Source organism: Phacochoerus africanus, chromosome 9 (genome assembly GCF_016906955.1).
Source record: "Phacochoerus africanus isolate WHEZ1 chromosome 9, ROS_Pafr_v1, whole genome shotgun sequence".
NCBI lineage: Eukaryota > Metazoa > Chordata > Mammalia > Artiodactyla > Suidae > Phacochoerus > Phacochoerus africanus.
Genome location: NC_062552.1, coordinates 81259187 through 81285174, shown reverse-complemented (window position 1 = coordinate 81285174; position 25988 = coordinate 81259187). Strand labels below are relative to the sequence as shown.

Below are 25988 nucleotides of genomic sequence, written 5' to 3'. Positions count from 1 at the left end.
ATTCTTTTTGAAAAAAATTTATTTTTATTTTTAATTTTTTGCCTTTTTATTTTTGTATATTTAATGATTTTTTTTCATTATAACTGGTTTACAGTGTCTGTCAATGGCCTTGCTAAGATGAGAGTGCTTGGGCATTTTTCAAAATCCTTCCTTTTCCCCTCCCCTCGCTGGAAGCTGGAAGAACAGATGGCCAGCAGACACATGAAGAAATGCTCAACATCACTAATTATTAGAAAAATGCAAATCAAAACTACAATGAGGTACAGAATGTCATCATTAACAAATCAAAAATAACAAAGGTTAGAGAGGATGTGAAGAAAAGTCAACCCTCCTTCACTGCCGGTGGGAATGTAAATTGGTATGACCACTATGGAAAACAGTAAGGAGGTTCCTCAGAAAACTAAATATAGAACTACCATATGATTCAGCAATTGCACTCTGGGGCATATATCCAGACAAAACGTTCATTGAAAAAAGATACATGTGCCCCTACATTCACTGCAGCACTATTCACAATAGCCAAGACATGGAAACAACCCAAATGTTCATTGACAGATGAATGGATTGGGAAGATATGGCACATATATACAAAGGAATACTACTCATCCATGAAAAAGGACAGAACAATGCCATTTTCAGCAACATGGATGGAACTAGAGATTCTCGTACTAAGTAAGATAGAACGAGGAAGACAAATACCGTATGATATCACTTATATGTGGAATCTAAAATATGGCACACATGATCCTACCTACAAAACAGAAATAGATCATGTATGTGGAGAACAGACTTGTGTTTGCCAGGGGAGGAGAGGGATGTTTGGGGTTGGTGGATGCAAACTATTACATTTAGAATGGACAAGTAATCGGGTCCTACAGTACAGCACAGAGAACTCTGTCCAGTTTCTTGGGTTATAACACGATGGAAGATAGTAATGCAAAAAAAAGAATGTATAGATGTATGGCTGGGTCACTTTGCTGTATAGCAGAAATTGAAGGAACTTTGTATATCAACTATACTTTTAAAACCCCCAGAGCAATCTATACATTCATCTGTGATACAGAATATCCTTCATTATTCTTTTCAATTTTGATCAACTTGATGGGCAAAAATGACATTGATTTTTTTAATAACATGTAGTTTCCTGACCATTAATGAAATTAAATATTTCTCAGAGGTTTACTTATTATTGGATATAATTTTCTATGAATTGCCTATTTAGATTTTCTGGCCAGTTTTTTTCCTATTGAAACTTTTTTTTTATCAATTTACAGGCGCTTACATACTAAGGAAATAAAAAGTTTTCTATCATATATATCACAAATATTTTCTCACCTATTATTTCCTTTTCATTTTGTATACAATTTTCATTTGAATAAGCATAAAATATGCTTACTTTAAATCAGCTTTATTAGGAATAATTTATATTTAAGATTACAATTGAATTAGTTTTGACAAATGCATGTAGTTGTATAACTCCTTCATATTTCCATCACCCCCAAAACTTTCCTCATATTTCTTTATCATAAATCTCCTACTTTCTAATCCTGAAGCCTGGACACTGCTGATCTGCTTCTTATAAAGCAGTTTTGTACTTTTTCCTTTTAAAAATTTTTAGATAAAGAGAAATATAGTGTGTAGACTTTTATGCCTGGCTACTGTAATTAATTAATTAATTAATTAATTAATTAATTTTTGCTCTTTAGGGCAGCACCTGTGGCATATGGAAATTCCCAGGCTACCGGCTGAGTTGGAGTGGAGCTGTAGCTGCCAGCCTACACCACAGCCACAGCAATGCAGGATCCAACTTGTACTAGTCAGATTCATTTCTGCTGAGCCACAATGGGAACTCCTTAACTTAGTCCACTGGTTCTCAACTAGGGATAGTTTTGCCTCCTTGGGGGACATTTGGTAATATTTGGAAACATTTTTGATTGTCATCATTTAGGCAGGGTGAGAGGTGTTAGTGGCTTGTCGTAGATGGAGGCTGAGGATGCTGCATAACTTTTACAATGCACAGGACCACACTCTACAACAAGCAATTACCTTTTCCTAAAGAGCAACAATGCTGAGATGAGAAACCATGATTAGGATAAAACTTTTGAGGTTCACTCATGTTTTTTGCACGTGTCAATTAACACATGCTGGGTAGTATTTCATTATATGGATATTTCTTTACATTTTTTGGCTGACTAGTATTTCATTATATGAGTACACAATCTAACGACTAGTCAATGGACATTTGTTTTTTGGTCTTTGTTTTTTTCCTCTTTTGGACTATCATGAACAAAGTTACTATGAAACGTCACATATGTCTTTTTGTGGACTTATGCTTTCATTGCCTTTGGGTAGATACCTAAGAGAATTTTTACTGAGTTACATGGTAATTGTATGTTTCACTTTATGTAAACTGGCAAGCTATTTTCTCAAATGATTGTACCATTCTGCATTCCCACCAGCAATATGTGAGAGTTATAAAAGCATTCTGTTGGGAGCAATGGTGGAATCATGCGCTGAATCTGCTCATTATGTGGCGCATGATACTTCTGCCCATATTACAGTGAAGAGAGCAAGTCATGTTTCCAGGGCTTTGGTAAATAAAATGGGAATTATACTCTTCTCACAGCAATGGAGGGTCCCTAAAGAGATGGACAAGGTGGATTAAGATAGCAAATTGCATAATAAATAAATAACTCATAGTGACAGTTTCTTTCTTTCTTTTGTCTTTTGCCTTTTTAGGGCCACACCCATGGCATATGGAAGTTCCCAGGCTAGGGGTTGAATCAGAGCTGTAGCGGCAGGCCTACATCACAGCCAGTGCAACTCCAGGCCCGAGCCACATCTGTGACCTTCACCACATCTGCGACCTTCACCACAGCTCACGGCAATGCTGGATCCTTAACTGACTGATTGAGGCCAGGGATCTGTGTCCTTGTGGATGCTAGTCAGATTTGTTTCCTGCTGAGCCACTATAGGAACTCCTTTAACTCTTATTTTATTATTCCCAATAACACTCACAGTTACCAATACCTTAGTTGAAGGGAATCTCCTTATACATATTTAATAATCTCCTGCCTAAAATTTCTTTCTTTTCCAAATCATCTGTTTAAATCCTTAACAAAATATTGATATCAAATTGTCATAACTTTGCCTACAATTTTACAATGAATCTTTGTCATCTTTTATATTGTTATATTTTAGAGGGTCATCATTCTCGTTCTTCCAACCGGCTGACCAAATATCTTTGTTCTTGCAAGCAAGTTCCACCATTTTTTTTCCCACATTTTTTTTTCCTTGCTATACAAAATCTTAGTATTCATTATAGATCAAGTTCATGACATTTCTTCTGCAAGAACACTTTCTGGATTAAGAAAGCATATTATAAATTTTCCTTTACCTAAAATTCAGTTCACTCATGATCTCTGAGAATTGGTTGTATACTTGATTTATTTGGCTGTATTTTTTACCAATTGTTTTATTTATGGGTGTTCGACATCTACAAAGAAATTATAAATTACTTGAAGCAGAATGAGGTGTTCCTGGATGATATTCTCCACTGTCTCTAGAACAGGATTAGATAGTCAAGACTGCTTATTAGGGTTTGTTGACTTGATATCTCCTGCTACCTCTTAAATGATGTCTTTCCCAACTTCCATTCTCTGAATCTCTCAGGTCCAGGTTAAAAACAAACATTGTAAATTCCCATAAGACTCTAGATATATCTTCCTGTTATGAACCAAATAATACCATCTTGGTTGTTTAATAGATCCCATTGTGATACAATTTCTTGGTCAATTCCCAAGTTCCTACAACATCCATTTTTATCTACAACTGCTAAATCACTGATAGTTCAACGAGGTCATTTATTTATACTTAAAATTACCTCTTATTCTCTGTCACATTCTCTGTCACAACCTTTTTAATACTCTGAAGAGTCTAAAGCCCCGATTCTGCTTAGATCTGGTAAGCAAAGGTGTTTTTGCTCTCTGCCTTTCCTTCTACCATCTTCTAACCCCTACTCCATGGAGCTGAGGGCAATAAATAGTTTGCATATGTTGGCATGTATAAAAGGAGAATTCAAACAAGAGTTGAATTCAAACAATGAGATTGATCTTTGAGCTCTTTCCCATATAAGTAATGTGATATATTCTTTAGGAGACAAGGTAAAATTTTAAGTCATTGAATTACAAATATTTGCAGGAGCAAACTCCTATTTAAAAAAGCAATTGAGAGAAAAGAAGTTAAATGCCCTTCTTTGGGCCGTATGTCTATATTGTAGTATATTTATTCCACTGGGTAAATATCAGCAATACTAGTTTTCTCTGTGTTTCCAATGGGTCTAAATCTGTGAATATGTTAACAATTATCTGGAAATTTATAAGAGTACTGCAACTGTCCACTGAAGTCTCTATGATGTTGCTTAAGAGCTCATGTCCCATATATGTGATATAATTTTTACATGTTCTTTCAGTAAGGATACCCTTATGGATGAATTCTAAATGACTAAACCTCTGTGTATGTGGTGTGAGTGTGTGTGTGTGTGCATGTGTGTTTGTGTTTAGCATATAGTTAGCCCAGAATAAGTTCCCATTTAATGTGAGCTACCACCTTTAAAGTTATACAAATAAATGAATGGACAAATACGTAGAAAAGTAGATCTGTTAAGGATGATATAATCTTGTTTGGATGGCTCATTGGCATTAGAAAGTAAAGAGTTATGTTCTTTATGACTTAAGTGATATTTCACTGTGATTCCTAATACCCTATCTTTGAAACCAATATACCAAATAAAGATGAAAGTAATATTAAAGATAAGTTTTTATAGAGGAAAAAAGTCTATGAAAGTGGATTCTTGGAAATAGAGCTTTTGCTTCAATGGAATCATACTTTCCCTTGATTTGTTTTCTTCGGTAACAGGTTTTCACCTATCAGTCAGGACAATGGATGTGGCCAACAAGTCTACAGTTTGTGAATTTGTTTTGCCAGGACTCTCTAATTCCTGGAAACTACAGATGTTTTTCTTTGTGGTGTTTTCAGTGTTTTATGTGGCTACAATGGTGGGTAATAGCCTCACAGTCATCACAGTTATAGCTGACTCTCACCTACACTCTCCTATGTATTTCCTGCTTGCCAACCTTTCCATCATTGATATGTCTCTTGCTTCATTTGCTACCCCTAAGATGATTACAGACTACCTCACTGCATCATCCAGATATTTTTTCCTACACCTTTTTACCAGTACTGAGATTATTTTGCTTATGGCTATGTCTTTTGATCGGTATATTGCAATATGTAAGCCTCTCCGCTATGCTTCCATCATAAGTCCCCAGGTGTGTGTGGCTCTTGTGATGGTTTCCTGGGTTGTGGGGGTCATGCATTCAATGAGCCAGGTTATATTTGCTCTCACGTTACCATTCTGTGGTCCTAATGAAGTAGATAGCTTTTTCTGTGACCTTCCTGTGGTGTTCCAGCTGGCATGTGTGGATACTTATTTACTGGGCCTCTTTATGATCTCAACTAGTGGCATAATTGCCTTGTCCTGCTTTATTCTTTTATTTGATTCTTATGTGATTTTCCTGGTTACTATCAAGAAACATTCTTCAAAAGGATCATCTAAGGTCCTTTCTACTTGCACAGCTCATTTCATTGTTGTTTTCATGTTCTTTGGGCCCTGCATCTTCATCTGCATGTGGCCACGAGGCAGTTTTCTGATAGACAAGGTCCTGTCTGTGTTTTATACCATCTTTACTCCCATTCTAAACCCAGTAACCTATACTTTGAGAAATCAGGAAGTGAAGACATGCTATGAGGAAACTGAAGAATAAGCTTCTGAATTCTAACAAGACAATGCCTTTGCATTATTTTTAGTTTTAACTTCTAGTTTTATTCCTGGGCATTAAAGTGTCACAATGTTTGTATACACAGCCTGTGTTAAGCTCTTATTTCTGTGGTTCCTAATTGCAATTGTCAAAATTTGTGAAAGCGCAAGATAAATTCATGTTAAAACTATTCTCATACATATATTTTAAATTTTAGAAAAGCAAGTTGGCAGAAGGAATTTCACCAAGAAATAAAGAAGATCTATAAAAATGCCAAGATTGATTGTCTCAGGAGATTCAATACTAACATTCTATTTATTGGAAAAGAGGAAAAGAAAATAAGAAGAGAAAGTAGATATCAAAAAAGAACTAGGGGATTCTCATGTGGTGCAGTGTTGTCACTGCAGCGGCTTGGGTCATGACTGTGGTATGAGTTCAGTCCCTAGCCTGGGGATTTCCACATTTCCATCATTTTGGTGAGGCCAAAAAAAAAAAAAAAAGAACTAGGAAATAGTGACACATATGTACAACTAACAACTGAGTTACTCAGAGAATTGTCCCAAAGTATAACAAATTATTGAATATCTATAAGCCTTAGAAATTAAATATTTCTATAGGAGTAGCCTCTAATGCTAGACTGATCCTCTACAGACATCCCTCAGTCATTACTACTTAACACTTAAACAAATTTGTGAGTTCTTCTATTAAAGAAACTCTGAGTATATTTCATTACAAATGTTGATGAAGTGCAAAGAAAATGATGTAAGTAGAAAAGTCACCACCACTAACCTTTAGCTAATAAGTAAAGAAATACAGCCATGATAACTCCTTCTGATAATATAGGCTGAATAAAGAGGCTAGAGAATTCTACAGACAAAAAGTAATATGAAATGAGTTTAAAAGTAGTACACTTTGTTTTGTACAGACACTAATGCCAGTTTAATGCCTGGAAAATTAAAACTAGAATTAAATTAAGACAAAGCAGTTTATGGTAATAGTGAATCAATGGAGAGCTTATTTATGCTTTCCTTTAAAAAAATATATTGTTCAATACTTTCGTTAAATTACTTTTTCCTTTTACTATTTGGATGCAAAAATAAGAAATTTGTGCTTAGGAATATACTGTTAATGTAATAAGCACATTTTATAAACAATTTTTTTTTAAATAATAACGTTAGGTTCAAAATGAGCTTGAAGATACACAATGTATCACTGTCGCCTGCTGGTACATACTGGAATTGCAAGCATCAAAGGATGAGAAATTTCTTAGATGCCTTATTTGCAAATCATCTGCTTTAACTCTTGGTAAACATCAACAGTTATTTGGAATTCACTATATGATACTTATGAAATATGGTGTCCAGAATATTATTCAACTAGTATCCATGAGAAGAAAGATCTGTTGCAATCACAATATTTGATAAACATCAAGTTGTTATTCTTTTCTGGCATTATTGAGTAAATGGAGAAAATCAAGAATAACAGATGAACTAATTACCATTGACAAGACAGAAGTTAAGAAAATGAAATATCCAGTGTTTCATTTTAAGCCAAATGATAAGAGGGATGTTTCTTCCTCAATGTGTTTTTATCTTATTCATTAATATATTAAGGAAATAAGTAAACAATTTTAGAATTTAAAAGTGTGATATTGTGTTTAAACCTAGGCATTTTTGAAATTGTTGAATAAAATGTCTACAGTATTAACATGAGAATAAAATCTGTTTATATCTGCAAAATAATAGCATAATTCTATTTGAAACAGGGATAAAAACAGACAAATTTTGGTTGTGAGTATACATTTTCTCTCAGTTTCAGTTACATGTGAAAATATGTTTAGGATCAAGGAACTCATTTATTTTTATTTATTTATTTTATTTTATTTTTGTCCTTTTGCCATTTCTAGGGCTGCTCGCGTGGCATATGGAGGTTCCCAGGCTAGGGGTCGAATTGGTGCTGTAGCTGCAGGCCTACACCAGAGCCACAGCAACGTGGGATCCAAGCCACGTCTGCAACCTACACCACACCTCATGGCAACACTGGATCCTTAACCCACTAAGCAAGGCCAGCGATCGAACCCATACCCTCATGGTTCCTAGTCGGATTCAGTTAACCACAGAGCCACGATGGGAACTCCAGGAACTCATTTATATATAAATTTTCTAACCAGTGTTTTAGAGGTGCTCCAAATAACTCTTTCAAATAATGTATTTATTTTAAAAGGAAGTACGTTTTAAAATGAACTGATTTTTACATGATAAAACTATAGAGAGTTTTTAATTTTATTAATTTTTCTTCCATATGCACCCATAGCATATGGAAGTTCCTGGGATAGGGTTTTCATTGGAGTTGCAGCTGCCAGCCTATGCCACAGCCATGGCAATGCCAGATCAGAGCTGCACCTCCAACTTATCCTACAGCTTGTGGTAATGCAGGATCCTTAACCTACTGAGTGAGGCCAGGGATTGAACCTTCATCTTCAGCGACAATATGTTGGGTTCAAATCTGCTAAGCTACAGTGGGAACTCTCTGGAAACTTTAAAGAGGTGTCATCAATCTTGAGTGCTTATGTGGACAATTTTAAAATCCAATGACATTTGTGAAAACTTCAACAATATAACTCACCAGCAAACAACTCTGTAAGGCAAGTCAATATTGAGATTGAGTATTTGGATTGACAGTGAGGCTGTGTATCTGCAAATGAAAAGGCAGCCTCTGGAGAACTTCCATATATAAAGGAAACTACCATTTTCCTTGATGGTTCAGCATGAGGGGTCAACATACAAGATACCTACCTCTACATATCACATAAACACTTAAATCTTAATCAGGAGGGTAGAGGTGGATTATTTTATCACCATGTCTTCTCAACATGCTGCTGACACTCTTGCCAAGGGTAAGTGGAGTGACATGGCCACAGGCTCCTTTAGCTGTTAGTAAAGATGGTGCCATTTGCCACTGGGGCATTTTGAGGCAGAAATAATGTCTTGAAAAGCATGCTAGGTGAAGAGAAACAAGCTGGTATAAACATAGCAGGTTGAGGATAGCTTTAGATGGTCCAAATTTCCAGTAACCCAATTGAGGGAACATTGAGATACAGAGGATTTACAAGGAGACAATGAGGACAAACAACCTCATATTCCCTCGGGTGTTTGGAAAGCTTGGCAATGCCAAATCTATGAGCTTTTAAAAACTGTAAAAAGCTGTTTTGTAAAATTTAGCAATATCATTGAAGGCAGGTGAAAAAACTATTAAAGTCTGGTCTAGATGAAATGATAAATGTAAATTGTAATGCATGAGAGAATTGGATATATGCAATGACAATAAAAACTATAAATGATGTATACTTCCAAAAATATTGGAGGAAAATTTTGGAATATTATATGGTGTAATGAGGGGTAGATTTACACTGAAGACTGAGTTTTAGACCCCTGTTTTGCATGGGTTTCTTCCAAAGACTTAGAATGGACCCCAGCAGCCATTTGTTCATAACTTTGATCTTTTTTTTTTAAGGAAGTCCCCTTAGATTGTACAAACTTTAGGCTCTGCAGAATCTGGATCCACCCTGAGTGTAGGGGTAAAGTGTCTTAGACTTGGGCATCTTTTGTCAGGATTAAATGCCTATTCTGTTTGTTGGTGGTATAAACTTGGGCAAGATACCTAATGTTCCTCAGCCTCAGTTTCTACATCTGTGAAAGGATATAGTTATGGTACCTACACCCCAAAGTTGTTTGAGGAATAAAGGACATATAAAGCACATATGTGGTCAACAAATGTTACTACAGCATCATTTCAAACAACTCTGGATGTTTTTACAGAACTTGGTACTCTCCTGAGCTAACAATTGATATGTTTAATTTGAAAGGTAAATTTTTATTTTATAAATTTGAAATAGTTGTGTCTGTATAAGTAGTGTATAAAATTAATACATATCAAGATTAACTTAGAAAATTAAAAGTAACTTCCATTAGAAAACTACATTAGTTCTGTATTAATTCAAGCCTTTAGAAACTTGTTTTTTGCATTGCTCATAATTTTTGTAAGTTAAGAGAAATTCCAATTTCTTGTTTAATTATTATGCAATTTCTTCTTTACAATGAGTAATTATTAAATTATTTGTTTTAGATTGGATTTTCACCACAATTTTGGTCAGAATAAGAATGATGATGTATTGTGGAGGGAGTGGAATGGACTGGGAGTTGGGAGTTAGTAGATACAAACTATTAAATTTAGAATGAATAAACAATGAGGTCCTATTGTATAGCACAGGGAACTATGTCCAGTCTCTTGGGATCAAACATGGTGGAAGATAATATAAGAAAGGGAATGTATACATATGTATGACTGGGTCACTTTGCTGTACAGTAGAAATTGGCACAACAATGTAAATCAATTATACTTTAATAAAAATTAAAAAAAGAATAATGATATTTGATCTTTCAATATTATTAAGGTGAAGATATAGATGAATGCATCAATTAGTGAAGAGTAACTTAGATAAGTAAAATTTTGTATATGAACCATTTTATGTGAAGAATTATTCTACCCTGATAAGGGCCTGAGATAATGTGATCACTAGGCTCTGCTGTCAAAGGGAAGAAGTTCTTTATTTTTGTCTTTTTCAGGGCCTCACCTGCAGCATATGGAAGTTCCCTGGCTAGGGGTCAAATCGGACCTGTAGCCACAACAGATCTGAGGTGCATCTGTGACCTATGCCACAGCTCATGGCAATGCAGGATCTTTAACCTAGTAAGTGAGGCCGGGGATTGAACCTGTGTCCTCATGGATATTAGTCAGATTTGCTTCCACTGAGCCACAATGGGAACTCCAAGAAATTCTTTGTAGATGCTATCATTTGAATATATTCAGACTTGGGATAGACGTGTTTTCAACCTTAAACAATGACCAATGAAACCTTGCTTTCCGAATAAGCTTTTATCACAAACAGAGTAGAGTTGATGAGAGAACTGAAATAACCCTCTTTTTTCCCCTGTGTCTTCCCTATTACTATTTTGCATGGTGATTTTGAGATGCATGTATCTGGGTTGAAAACTGGGAGGAGAAAAGAACCATGGAAACCTAATTTGTGTGAACTTCTTGCATGTACTGTCAGATGCCAATAAAATCTAGTCTTTGACAGTCTTTCAGTTGACTGTCATGATGCTTCTGTTGTGATGATTAATCTCATAAAGATCAGGGTACTTTTTATTGTAAATTGTTTTAAATGTTATTAATTATACTGTGAGATAAATATGTACAATTTATGCTGGAGTAAGAAGGACCAACATCCACACAGGACTGTAAGATCATGGGTTGATGTAGCCTGCAGAGTTGCTGATATATCTTAACAGACATTTTATCTTTTTCTTTCTGATTTTTTTTTGTTAAATAAATACAGCTAGAAAGTGTGCTTAAATTAGGATGTTTTTTTTACATAACCATGTATCTATCTCTACTTTTACATTTTGTCAGAGAATAATAATGTTGATTGGATTTAGTGAAGCAAACAAAACCACTGGGTATAGTAAGCAGATTTAACACAGTGCATTAGATGCTCATTGAAAGAGCTGGAGAAGCAGGACTTGGGGGCCAGTTCTTCAGTTGTTAGCTTCCAGAATAGAACTCTTTTAAGGTAAAAAGCCTCAAAATGCTACTGCCTCTGCCTCACCATCCTCATCAGCTGTGTAGCTAATGCATAGTCTCTAGAAGACAGATCAGGCTGCCACAATCACTTCTCTCTTGCATCTCATCTTCTTGCTCACCAGCAGCGATTATGTTGGTACTGCTCTCTGCCCCACCCCTGCCTTCTAAAGCTCATACTAGTGCATCTAATTGGTGGAACCTAATTTGCATAGAAAAACTTGGCTAAAAAAATCAGTTTATAGATTTCAAGTATTTTTTAATGCAACAGAAAACATCTTAGAGGAGGATGGATTGGAAGCTGAGTCAATCAATAATATCTATCATAACAATATTCATTTTTCATTATTAGCACCTTTTAACTGCAGAGTAAAATCAATTAAAGAAAAATACCCCAAATGTATAGCACAATAAAGTATAAGCCAAACACCATTACAACCATATTTCAGTTTACAATATAGAACGTTGCCAGTCATCCCTGAAGGTCTCACATTTGTCCATCTCAAACACAACTCTCTCTCCTTCCCAAATTAACCAATACCTGGACTTTTCTAGTAAATTCTTTGCAGTTATGTTTACATCTATACCCAATTATACATCCTGAGACTTTCCAATTTCATCTTGTTCACTTCCTTTCCTTTTCTTTTAATCTTTAAGTCTCCTTCTCACCATTCCTTCTTTTTCTATGCAATTTATCCTTTGAAGAACCTCAGCTATTCAACCTGCAGCATCTCCCCAAGTCTGAAATACTGTGGTTGCGTGCATAGAGTACAGTACAGCATGTACCTCTGTCCTCTGTATTTTCTGCAAATCATGGACCCCAGAGACTTGATCACATTGTTTGATACTTTCTGCAGGACACGCTATAGATGGGGTTCTCTTCTTTCATTTGGAGAAACTTGAAATCTTGCTGTCTTGTTGGAATCATAGCAGCTATTGTTCAATACCACAGCCTGTAGGCAATGCCTTACTCATTTTTGTTGTCCGAGCCTTGTTCTTCACGATTGTCCTCAGGAAGGCCTCTAAGGACCATCAAAGAGATACATGAAGGATGAGAGAATGCCACATGCTCCCCTCCATGCACTTCAACTCTTATCAACATAGGTTTAATTGTGTTTTTTTCCTAGTCTCCTAAGTAAAATTGCTAAGTGCAAGAGTCAATGGTATAAATTTTTAGACACTGTTAACTGCACATCTATAATAGTTGATGAATTTTGCATTCTCACTTGTAATATATGAGAGTGCCTCTTAGCCTGAGCTGTGAAAATTTGAATTTTTACCAATATAATATATGAGAGATGATATTTCAGTGTAGTTCTACTTTTAAAAACTGAAGTTCTTGAAATAAAACCAAATAATTTAGTACAGGTTATCAGTGAAACCCAAATATAGTTCTTGAAGAAGCAAAACAAATTAACAAACAAAAGAACAGACCAGGACTGAACAGCAACAACAACACTAAAGACCTATACTATACAAGGAGTCACTAGGGATTAGAAAAAAGGCCACAAATTCACATGTTGAGGAGATGAAACAACTAAAGAATGCTATATATGTAGAAGCAGAAGACAGTAGACTTACTAAGATGAATTTACTAAATTTTCAGGAAAGCATAAGTTGCAATGTTTTCTTAAAGAGAAGAAGAAAAGTGAAGTTGATAATACCTATGGCATATATTGAAAAAGAGGTCAAATTTGCTATCCTATAGAAGATATGGGACACATTCAAGTCTTTTTTTCTTTTTTCGGTCCTTTTTTTTAGGGCTGCACCCACATCACATGGACATTCCCAGGCTAGGGATCAAATTGGAGCTACAGCTGCTGGCCTATGCCACAGCAACATCAGATCCAAGCCGTGTCTGCAATCTACACACAGCTCAGGACAATGCCAGATCCTTAACCCACTGAGTGAGGCCAGGGATTGAACCTGCAACCTCATGGTTCCTGGTCGTATTCGTTTCCATGCACCACGACAGGAACTCCCCGCATTCAAGCTTATGAACAAAATCTCCCAAACCTTCAAAGAACCAATAAAACTAGGGATAAAGTACTTTTATGAGTCGATCATTGTCTCAATACTAAAACCGGATGTGGATAGCACAACTTCAAAATACTACATGTCAGTTTCACCTGTGCAAAAATCCTACATTAAAAAAAATTGTACATAAAACCCAGGTTATTCTTTTCTCATATAATACATCATAAGTAGAATATACACTAGGTGTGCAAATATATTCACATTGAAGGCTCTATTGGTGATACTTAATAGTTAAGATTAGAAGAGGAATTCATTACATATCCTTATTGTGGGGGATTAGATATTCTCTGATGAGTTTTTTCCATATTCTGACTAAGGTGGAGAATATCACTAAAGAGTCAGTTCTTCATAAAATATTTCAGAAATTCTCATATGTCAAAATTTCCCTAAATCTATTAGAAACATAGTTCCTGTAATCAGTAGAAGTAAGAGCCAGGGGAAGAGCCTGAGAGCTGAGGGGAAGCTGAAAGTGATTTGACTTTTGAACATAAGCCATTTTCCTTATTCAATGAAACAGCAAACTTCTAATGACAATGAATCACCATGGGACACCTCTGTCCTCCCAAAGTCCCAATTCATTCCTCAGTCCTGAACAAAATGTGGAAACAATGAAGTGGGAATCCAGTCAAATAGAGTGCTGAGAAGAGGTGGTTTGCCTAAGTCAATAGTCATTCTAGTTATACATCTGATCCAGCTCTCTTATAGGAAGCATTTAATTTGAAAGGAGCCAAAATTTGCTTCAACCTTCTTGAAATATGCAGATAATTAAACCAGGTATGTTTTCTTCATTTGGTGTCAAGCACTTGCTCGATCTAATTTCTCTGGATTTTTTCCTTCGAAAATGTTAATGAGGCCTTTAACCACAGAAAGTAACTCTGAGCAACTGCTTGTGCTGTTTGGACTTACAGTTTTGTTCAAATTCCTTTGCCTCAACTGCAAACTGTTTACATTCATGACAGTCTGGCACATAGAATTTTACTTTGGGTGTGATAGAAAATGGATTAGGGATTAATTTCTATAATATTTGAGCTGATTTTATTTTAAGGATTTTCTTCTAAAAAACTGAGAAGAAGTGACTCTACAAAAGCATGGGGATGGGGACATTATTTTATATTTATCATAGTTCAGCACAGCCCAGTCCAGCATCCAGACAAAAATGGCACTCAGTGGAAGGATACAGAGTCATACTGTAAGGATTTCTGGATTTCTTCCAGTATTTTTCTTCCTCCCCTTCCCACACCTATTAATTTCTCATTCACTTTCACTACTAGAAAGTTGTCATTTCATAGGTTACTGACCACATAAAAAAAATACTGTCAAGAATAATTTTACTCCCAATGTTTCTTAAACCCATACTTTCTCCTTTTGTATATAAATTCCCTTTCCCACAGAGAATGCAAATGAGAGGCTGCTCCTTCCGCTGCTAGTGATGATTATTGATCTAAATGTCCTTTGGAATGGTTTCATTTTAGTTATTTTGTCACAGCATTCGTTGTTTATTCTCCTGGTTTAATTTTTTTTTTTTTTGGTTGTGCCTGTGGCATGCAGAAGAGATGTTCCTGGGTCAGGGATTGAACATGTGCCACACCTGTGACCCAAGCCTCAGCAGTGACAATGCCAGATATTGAACCTGTTGAGCCACCATGGGATTCCTTTTGATTATTTTTTTAATGCTCAAATTTTTGGAAAGACCTTTGTAAACTGTAAGATAGCAATAACCCATCTAGCAAATATTATCAGAGGATAAAATTTTCCAAGCTAATACATTTTAAACTACAAACTTATCTCTTTAAGCAAAAAGTACTAACCATTTTGAAAAACAAAATATATATCACTTCCTACCTTTTTAACTAGAAAGGGATAATTACTATGGTACATTTAATAATATTCGTTTTATATCAACTGCCTAAACTCAGCTCCTCTCATCCTCTAATATGGATAATTCAATTTGTCACATACACATACTCTTTTTTTTAAATATATATTGGAGTATAGTTGACCCACAATGTTGCATTAGTTTCAGGTGTACAGCAAAGTTAATCAGCCATATTTACAAATACATCCATTCTTTTTTTCCAATATAGGTTATTTCAAACTTTTGAGTAGATTTTCTTGTGCTACACAGTAGGTTCTTGCCAATAATCTATTCTGTACAGTAGTGTGTATATGTTATTCCCACCCTCACAATCCCTTCTTCCTCCCACTAGTTTGTTTTACCTATGATAACCATAAGATTGGTTTTGAAATCTGTGAGCTTGTTTGTTTCATAAATAAGTTATTTTGTATCATTTTATTAGATTCCACATATAAGCGATATCATGTAATATTTATCTTTCTCTCTTTGACTTCACTCAGTATGACAATCTCTAGGTCCATCCATGTCGCTACAAATGGTATTGTCTCATTCTTTTTTTATAGCTGAAGAGTATTCCACTGTGTATATGTACGACATCTTCTCTTCTTTATCCATTCCTTTGTCAATGGACATCTAGGTTGCTTATATGACTTTGCTACTGTAAATAGAGATGCAGGGAGAATTGGGGTGCATATATCTTTTCAAATTATGGTTTTCTCCAGATATATGCCCAAGTGTGGGATTGTTGGATCAAAGATGGGCAGAAGATCTGGGTAGATATTTCTCTAAAGAAGAGAGATGGCCAAAAGAAACTTTGTCACATACTCCTAATTCATACCTTTTAGATTCCATTAGAAACTATACTATCAGTATTTGTGGAAAGAGCTTTTAAGCTCTGGGGTGAAGTTCTGGATTAGTATAATATTGAGCATATTAGTTAATCTTTCTGAGACTTTATTTCCTTCTAAGATAAATGGGAGCAATAATCTCCTCCTTACCAGATTATTATAAATATTTTAATGTTTCCATACTGCATGTAAAGCACTTTCAAATTACACAGGTTTGCCCACTGACATCATCCTTTTACTTCATAAATTTTTATGGAGACTGACACTTATCACTTATAATTATAACATAGAAAATGAAAAATGAGAATATTTTTCCTAAAAGAAAAAAACCTATTTTCTTTCCAACTGAAAACGAAACACTGTTTTAAAAATGAATCCTTAAAGTCTTGTCTATCTCTTTGGAAGCTCTTTCAGCATTCTTCCAAAGAAACTGCAGAGAGAACATAGGAAGAATGGATTATTTAATAATCTATTGGCAAATTGCTTATTTTTTCTTTTTTAAAAAGTCTTGTTGAAGTATAGTTGATTTACAAGGTTGTGATAATTTCTGCTGTACAACAAAGTGATTTTTTCAACAGTATGTTATCTTAATTGTAATTTGTTTATTGTCTCCTATTGTTTATTACCTTAACTTTTGCATAATGAGAAGACATTGTGTGCTGGATAATTCTCAAATAAGTTACCCTAGTTTACTAGGTCAGAGAAATCTTGATCAGCACCTACCAATTCCATATCCTGGTTATAATTCTCCTTTTGGAAGTTTTCAAAATTGATAAGTGAAATGTTACATTTGGCCTTCAGAACTTTTCAACTACATTAACAAAATCAGACCTTTGCATTTTATAGCTATTGTCTTATTATCAATATTCTGTACTGACATATGGGCAATCTTCAAGGACTTTATTCCAAACCAAAACAGCTATCGTAGCTTCAGGGACAAAATGGATTAAATTTTAATGGTGTAGTGTGAAGGTTAAATAATAATAAAGGACAGAGCAAAGAGGAGAGAAACTCAGTAAAAGTCACAGGGAAAAAGATAGGTCTGGTCCTCGTAAGTGTGCCCTCTTGAGTTCTCTAAGAATTGAAGCTGTAGATAATCCCAATAGGATAGTGAAAATCAGCAAGGCAAGAAGGTAGTAAAAATTGTGAATGCCTTAGCATCTCCTACTAATTGTGGTACTTATATGTCGATTTATTTTTTTGTTGTTGTTGTTTAGTATCAGATTTAACTCACAAATACATAAATGGAGCTTTTGATTTACTACATCTGTGCCTCATAGATATCCCTCATTAGTAAGGGTAATTGAGAGAAGAAACTATTTGTCAAAATTACAGATAAAATATTTCCTAATAGGAATAACAGTAGAGCATTTCAAATTCTTGTTGAGAAGAACCCATAAGGATTCGAGTATACTTTTCTTGCTCTTGATAATAATTTACTAACATTTCTCTTTGTAGGTACATCATGGACCCAGTAAATAATTCTAGGGTGGCTGAGTTTGTGTTGCTGGGACTCTCCAGTTCTTGGGAGCTCCAATACTTTTTCTTCATGTTGTTTAATGTCTTGTATGTCACCATTGTGCTGGGCAACCTCCTCATTGTCCTCACAGTGATCTCTGAACCTGCCCTGCACACACCCATGTACATCATGCTCAGTAATCTTTCTGTTCTTGATGTGTTTCTGGCCACTTATGCAACCCCCAAAATGATCCATGATTTCCTCTATGAACCCAAGACCATCTCCTTTGAGGGCTGCATGGCCCAGATATTCCTACTCCATGTCTTTGCTGGTGGAGAGATGATGCTCCTTGCAGCCATGGCATATGACAGGTATGTAGCCATATGCAAACCTCTCCATTATGCAACCATCATGAACTTGTGCAAATGTACAGGTCTAGTAGTAGGCTCTTGGGTGATTGGGGTCATGCACTCACTGAGCCAGTTAGCTTTCACTGTAAACTTGCCCTTCTGTGGTCCAAACATAGTGGACAGTTATTACTGTGACCTTACTTTGGTCATCAAACTTGCCTGTACAGATCCTTATGTCGCTGAAGTGTTGATGCTTTTGGATAGTGGGCTCATGGGGATGACATCATTCGTGCTCTTGCTGATCTCCTACACAGTCATCCTGGTCACTGTGCGGCGTCATTGCTCAGTGCACATGGCCAAAGCCCGAAGTACTCTGACTGCCCACATCATTGTAGTGACCCTCTTTTTTGGGCCATGTATCTTCATCTATGCTTGGCCTTTTAGCAACTTTCCAGTAGATAAAGTCCTTTCTGTGTTCTCTACAGTTTTCACACCTATATTGAACCCCATTATCTACACATTGAGAAACAAAGAGGTGAAATCACCAATAAAAACTAAAGACCAAGTATATAAATTCTAGGCTGCTATCTCAGCTGTCTCTCTCAAGATTAGATTTGTTGAGTTGAGTAGACAGAAAAAAATTGGACTTTTTTTCTTGTGAACACCATTATTTTTTAAAATAATTTGGTTTAAAGTGATAAATGTAATATATGTTCCTTGTTAAATATTTATAATAAAGAAGCTTACATGCAATTATACATTCTCTAACTATACTTACTTTTGGTATAGTTTTAGAGTTTATTATTAATTTGCTTATATTTGCTACCTAATATCAGTGACAAGATGTTTAACAAACTATGGTACAATTTACATTGTATGAAATCATAAAATTTAGGTGCATATTCATACTGGCTAAACTAAAAATTCCATTTCCTTTATAATCTAAAATACTTCAAATAATCTGTAAGATTTAGTGCCAGGACTAAAAACAATCCCATTAATCTTTTTTTCATACATTTTACATCAAAAAGATCCATAGACTAATTTAGCATGTAAAATAATTTTATAAAAACTCAAAAGAACACTTATAAAATCCACCTTTTTTTTCTTTCTCACATTTAGAACTTAAGGGACTTTACTTAAAAGCTCCACATTTTCTGCAGCTTATATAAAATCACTATATGTTGGTCAGATACCATTTATTCTTTTATCATTTTATCCCTAAAACTGTGCTTACATCAAAATATGAGAGTTAAACACTTTGCTCATTTCCTACACAGTCATCCTGGTCACTGTGTGGCATCAGTGACCATCCATAAAATATTTTTATAAACACAGCACATGAAGCTTTAGACTCCTAGCTGTAAGACCATATAAAATAGGACAAGATCCCCATCATACATGTTCTGAATCAGGCACTTACTGGGTCCTAATACGGTGTCTGCACACTGCTTTAGAGGGCAACAAACTCAAAGGCAGTTACCCTGGCAATCATTGAATATTATGATCTAGAAGCACATTTTGATGTCAGCACAATATTCTAATCACCTTAACTTCCTTCAAGGTGGTCTCTCTCTAGAATGTCAGGTGCAGCTGATGCAATGAAAGGTAGACAACACAGCATTTACTCTGTGGCGGTTTCCTACTCATACTATGTCTTCACTGTGATTTTTAATATAATGTGTCCCAAGAACTTGCCACCATCATCTTGATTTTTTTTTTTAATTTTTATTTTTTGGTCTTTTTTGGTGCCACACTCACGGCATATAGAAGTTCCCAGGCTAGGGGATGAATTGAAGCTGTAGCTGCTGGTCTATACCACAGCCACAGCAATGCCAGATGCGAGCTGCATCCACAACCTACATCACAGCTCATGGCAATACAGGATCCTTAACCTACTGAGCAAGGCCAGGGATCAAACCCGCATCCTCAGGGATACTAGTTCGGTTTGTTACCACTGTGCTACCGTGGCAGCTCTTCATCTTGGATTTTTAGATTGGATGACTCATTTGTTATGTACTATATTATTGCTTCTTTCCTGGTATCAGCAGCATGATCAAAGATTACAAGGAGGGCAATGATTGCTAGAGATATCCTACATGCAGTTTTTCCTCATAATGTGGAAACCAAAGTCTGTAACTCTATAGTGAGGGAAAGTTGGCAGAATAGTCCTGGCTTCTTCCTTTAAAACACAATTATTCTTGGTTCCTCTTGAGGCTTTCACCCAATTATTTTGCTTATTTTCACAAGAATACAAGGTTTTTTTTGGAAACACCAAAATCATTGGTGCTATCACATGCTTTGAGTAAAGTAGCAGGAAAATGACAAGCACAAGAAACTGGGACCTTCTATTCAAGAAGTACACCATCAGGACATACTGTGGAATTATTCTGTTCAACTAATACAGCTTTAGAAAATTATTGAGGTCTGCAACAAACCCCTTATAGGAAATTGAATCAGACATACTGAATGTGTATCCAGAGCAGTTACTGACTTTGGAATAACCTTAAGTCCTGGACTAGGAAGCTGGTCATGATGTTTTGGAACCACATCTTTTGGAGTCTGAATCATACCCCACATCGTGAATAAGAAGAGTGCAGCTAGTAACCCACAGAAGACTAAACAGAAGAGCAACACAAAATCTTTCTCTCCCTCTCACTACTAGTCCAGGAAGTACTGTCTCTTTGGGTGATGGCTCAGAATGTTCTCTATTGTTGTCACCAGTGTGCACATCACTAGCCTTCATTTACTGCCCTTTCCTTTATAGAAAACAAAGATGAGAATGGAGAGGCTCATCTCCCAAGTAGACCATTTACTGACCTAGATGGGAGCAGGTGATTCTGCAAAAATGGCATTTCAGGGACTCCCGCCTCCCAGGTCTTGGCAGTGCCTCCCAAGAGCTTCCTGCTAGTCTTGCTATAGATAAAGAGCTTCTACTTGGCCAAGTTCTGGTTGAAAAATTTCTCTTTTATCACAATATGTGGCCAGGCACCTAAATGATTAGGAATGGTGCAGCACACCAGGTGCTGGTGGCTGAGGGGATAGAGATGGCAGGAGACCAACGTGTGTTCCCACCTAGACTATACAGCCAGGTGACAGCAACAGAGAGCTGGCAGCTGGTCTAGAACACCTGATATCTGCAACTGGATGGCATTAGGTCCAGCTATGGTCATTCAGACCTCATAAATATACTGATATGTTTCACATTATATATTACAAACATTTCCTCAAATATTTTAAATTCCTAATGTTTCTTAAAGGAATGGTATTCCTCTGTTTCATCATTTTTTTTTTTGCTAGTGTAAACCTTTAATCTGCTAATTTAATGAGCAACTAAATATTTCTTACTATGTTTTATTTTGTACTTCTTTGATTTATAATGAAGCTTTTATATTATGTAAACTGTGTTAAGATTTCATCTTCTACTAGGAGCACAGAATATTTTAATTAGGAGCATAGAATATATTAATAGAATAATATGTTCTATTACTGTTTCAACCATCTTGTTTGTACTTTTGATACATTGTGAAATGTAAAATTTTTTTCCTGTAATTATCTGTGTGATTTTTTTTAACCTAGAGTAATGTTTAGTTTGTTCTTGTGTTTTTATGGAATTTTTAGAGTGCATAGTTATATGTCCATCCCCCCAGTTTTATACAGATGGGTTCCATCACCCTAAAAGTTCCCTGGTGCTACCCTTGTTTGTGTAAACAACTTTTGCCCCCGCTTCCCACAACTTCTGTCAACCACTGATTTGTTTTCCTCCCTATAGTTCTGCCTTTTCCAGATTGTCATACAAATGAAATCATGCAGAATATAGCTTTTCTGCAATTCTTTTCCCATATAGCTTATTACAGAATATTGAGTAGAGTACCCTGTGTTTTACTGTAGGTCCTTGTTGGTTATCTGGTTTATATGTAGTAGTGTATGTATGTTAAGTGGATATATGTATATGTAAAACTGACTCGCACTGATGTACACCTAAAACTACCACAGCATTGTAAATCAACTACACTCCAATAAATTGTTTTTTTTTTTTTAAGAATGTAGCTTTTTTGGATCTAGGTTCTTTCACTTAGAAAAATGTATTTATAATTTATTAAGATTGTTGCATGGATCAATAGTTCCTTAGTGATAAATAGTATTCCATTGTATAAATGTAAAGAGTTTATTTATCCATTTACTAGATGAAGGATATTTGAGTGGTTTCTGATTTTTAGTGATTATGAACAAAGTTGCTATAGACTTTCACACACATTAAAGCTTTTGTGTGAACATAAGTTTTCATTTATCTTGAATAAGTTCCTAGGAGATTATTGAGTCCTATGGTTTATATTTTTAAAGATAGTTTTACTAAGGTATAATTGATATACATAAACTGAACATATTTAAAATGCATGATTTGATAAATTTTGACATATTTATATGCCAGTGAAACTGTATCACAATAAAATAACATACCCATAGCATCCAGAAGTTATCTTGTACTCCTCCCGGTGTATTATATTTTTGTTATTTCTTGATCTGATTTCTCTCACTCAGTGTGAAAATTTTAATTTCATTCATTTTTGTCGCATATATCAATAGTTTGTCCCTTTCTATTGCCGAGTAGTTTTCCATTGTATGGATGTATACACATTTATAGTTTATTTAATCCATTCATAATTGACAGACATTTGTATTTTGGTTAGCTTCTGGTTACTACAAATATAGCTGCTCATTTGTACATAAATCTTTGTATAAGTATACATTTTCTTTCTTTCTCTTTTTTAATTTTTTTATTTTTATTTTTTGGTCCGCATTTGTGGCATATGGAGGTTCCCAGGCCAGGGATTGAATCTGAGCAGTAGCTGCAGCAATGCTGGATCCTTAATCTGCTCTGCCATATGGGAACTCCTTTTCTTCCTTCCTTCCTTCTTGCCTTCCTTCTTCCTTCCTTTCTCTTACTCTCTTTCTTGCTTTTCTTTTTCTTTAAAGACAAATAACTAGGAAAGAAATGTATAGATCATATTATAGGTGCATAAGTTTAACTTTTTAAAGAAGTGGCCAAATTGCTTTCCAAAGGGTTTATATCATTTTAACATTCTCACATTTCCGGGAGAGTTGCAGTTCCAACATGTATTCACCCAAATTTGGTATGATTTATCTTTTAAATTTTAGCCTCCCTGCTAGGTGTATAGTTTTATCTCACATTTTCCCCATCCATGCCTTTTATTTCTTTTCCTTTCCTTAATACAGTGCCTAAGACATTCAGTATGATGTTGAATAGCAGGGGTGAGAGAAGACATACTTGCTTTGTTAGTAATCTTAAAGGAAAAGCATTCAGTCTTTCATCAAGTATAAGAATTGTTGTTGTTTTTTCTTTTTAAGATATCCTTAAAAGATTAAGGGATTTTCCTTCTACTCCTATATTGTTGAGAGTGTTTATTGTGAATAGATGTTATTTAGGCTTCTCTCTTTTTTTCTTATCTTTTGAGATGATGGTCTCATTTTTCTTCTTCAGTCTGTAAATGTAATGAACTGTATTTATTTATTTATTTTGGGCCATACCCACAGCGTGCAGAAGTTCCTGGGCCAGGGATCAAACCCAAGCCACAGTAATGATAACGCCACATCCTTAACTACTAGGCCACCAGGGAACTCTTGAATTGTACTGAATTTGAACCAGACTTGTATTCTTCAGATAAACCCCAGTTCATCATGATATATTATTGCACTTACGTATTGCTAGATAAGATTTGCTAATGTTAATGTTTATTTATCCGAGGATTTTTACCTATGTATTCATGAGTGACAATGATCTATAATTTTCTTGTGATATACTTGCTTTGCTCTTGTATTGAATTAACACTGGGCTTCATAAAACGAGTTGGGAAGTTTTTAATCTTCCATTTTCTGACAGATTGTTTAGAACTCATATTATTTCTTTCTTAAATGTTTGGTAGAATTCACGAATGAAATAATCTTGCGCTGGAGTTTTCATTTGGGGGAGATTTTCGAGTACAAATTCTATTTCTTTATTGGATACAGGGCTACTTAAGTATCTACTGATCCTTGAATGAGTTGGCAGTTTGTGTCTTTCAAGGAATTGGTTCATTTTACCTAAGCTGTCTAATTTCTTGACGTAAAGTGGGTTATCACATTCATTTATTATCTCTTTAATGTCTGTGCAGTCCATTAGGGTTAGTAGTAATATTCCCCTCTTTTCTTCTTGCGATTGATAATTAGTTTCTTCCTTTTATTGTCTTTGTCAGTGAAGGTAGATATTTATCATTTTTTAAAATCTATTTCAGAAAACCAGCTTTTAGTATCATTGATTTTCTTGATAGTTTTCTATTTTCAGTTTCATTGATTTCTGCTCTTTTTACTTTTTTTTTTTTACTTTTTTTGTCTTTTTAGGGCTGCAACTCTGGCATATGGAAGTTCCCAGGCTAGATGTTGAATCAAAGCTGTAGCCACTGGCCTACGCCACAGATGCAGCAATGCCAAATCTGAGCTGCGTCTGTGACCTACACCACAGGTCACGGCAATTCTGGATCCTTAACCCACTGAGTGAGGCCAGGGATCGAACTTGTGTCTTTACGGATACTAGTCAGATTTGTTTCTGCTGAGCCATGGTGAGAACTCTGATTTCTGCTCTTCTAATGTGTCATTTCTTTTCTTCTGTTTCAGAGGTTGTGAAACTTCTGCAGGATTATTCATACTCACCGTCTCTATTATCTCATTCTTTGTTCTCTTATTCCTACTCCAATCAGGCTTTCATCTCTATATTCCACTAAAATCAATTCTTTCAGGGTCACTACTGATCTCCGTATTGCTAAATACAGAAATTCTTTCTTTTTTTTCTTAAATTAAGAAGACTTTTATTATACAGGTTTCATATTTACAATTATTTGGGGAACACTTATAAGCAAGGATTTCAATTCCAAAACTCCATTTTCACTCACCCACACTCTACCTCACACTTAGTCTTCTAGTCAGCCTAACAGGAATGAGACAAAGTTACTTCTCTGTGAACAGAGAGCTTCAGTTAAGTAGAGTCTCATGTGTCAAGAACAGAGCTCAGGATGCTTCCTCTTAATTCTTCATACCTTGTGTACATATGAATAAAACCTACAGCTGAGACTTAGATTACACTGACACATTTAATGGTTAATATTAAAATTGACTCCTATTTCTCAAGAAGTCATAAGAAGTGCACCCATATTTATAGACCCCATTAAATTATGCATTAAATCTGTGCATTCAGTAGTTTCTCAAAATGCAGAGCCTCCTCTAGGACTTGGGGTGAGAGACAACGAAAAAACAAAACAAAACAATCCAAAACTTCATTCCTACCCTTTTCAAGTTTTCCCCAAACACCAAGATGTGAAATAAACATGCAAAATAAACTTTCCATACCTTAAAGGAACAAGTCTTTTTTCAAAGTGAGTCCAATTTGAGGAGTTAACTTTCAAAGTTTTTTGTTTTTTTGCATTTTTTTAAGAAAAACATAAAATCATCAGCAGGCTTTGTTTCTATAAGTTTTGTAAAACCAAAAGAGCCCCCTTGAGCAATGGGTAAAAGTGTGTCAAATGCCACCTATTAACCAGTTGCTAAGCAGATAGAATCTTTGCCTCCTAAGGGTGTAGGAATAGACCTGAAGAAGGTACATAAATACTTTTACCTTAACACTGCAAGTTATTGTGGATCTGAATCACATGGATTTGACATTTCAACAGCTGAATGTGTGTGTGTGTGTTTTTGCTAGCCCAGGGAATTTATTTAAAAGGTTCACGTTCAGAAAAAGGAAGAATGACGCTCAAAAAATAAGATATAAGCTTAATGTATAAAGAACCAGTACCTGTCATCTCATCCAGAGTTAAGGAGGCACTTCAGTGCTCTCTAGAGAAATACAAGGAATCCAGGAGGAGATGTTTAGATTTGGAAATGGATCCCTTTCTAATGGGAATGTGGATAACAAACTCTGTCTCCCAGACA

The 25988-nt window shown here is 35.4% G+C and overlaps 2 protein-coding genes and 1 pseudogene across 2 annotated transcripts; 2 read left to right on the top strand and 1 right to left on the bottom strand.

Moving 5' to 3' along the window:
- Nucleotides 1-4940: 4940 nt before the first annotated feature.
- LOC125135159 (olfactory receptor 4K2-like) lies at nucleotides 4941-5825 on the top strand. The gene has a single exon (XM_047794926.1). It carries the CDS (start codon nucleotides 4941-4943, stop codon nucleotides 5823-5825), a length of 885 nt encoding a protein of 294 aa, XP_047650882.1.
- Nucleotides 5826-17664: 11839 nt separating this feature from the next.
- LOC125136709 (olfactory receptor 4K15-like) lies at nucleotides 17665-18588 on the top strand. Its single transcript, XM_047797510.1, has one exon. The coding sequence runs from the start codon at nucleotides 17665-17667 to the stop codon at nucleotides 18586-18588; it is 924 nt and encodes a 307-aa protein (XP_047653466.1).
- Nucleotides 18589-20192: 1604 nt separating this feature from the next.
- Nucleotides 20193-25858, bottom strand: LOC125136708 (sodium/potassium-transporting ATPase subunit beta-3-like; annotated as a pseudogene).
- Nucleotides 25859-25988: the final 130 nt, after the last annotated feature.

Bases quoted from the DNA above. Each gene is read 5' to 3' on its own strand.
- LOC125135159 (XM_047794926.1), top strand. From the start codon at position 4,941: ATGGATGTGGCCAACAAGTCTACAGTTTGTGAATTTGTTTTGCCAGGA.
- LOC125136709 (XM_047797510.1), top strand. From the start codon at position 17,665: ATGGACCCAGTAAATAATTCTAGGGTGGCTGAGTTTGTGTTGCTGGGA.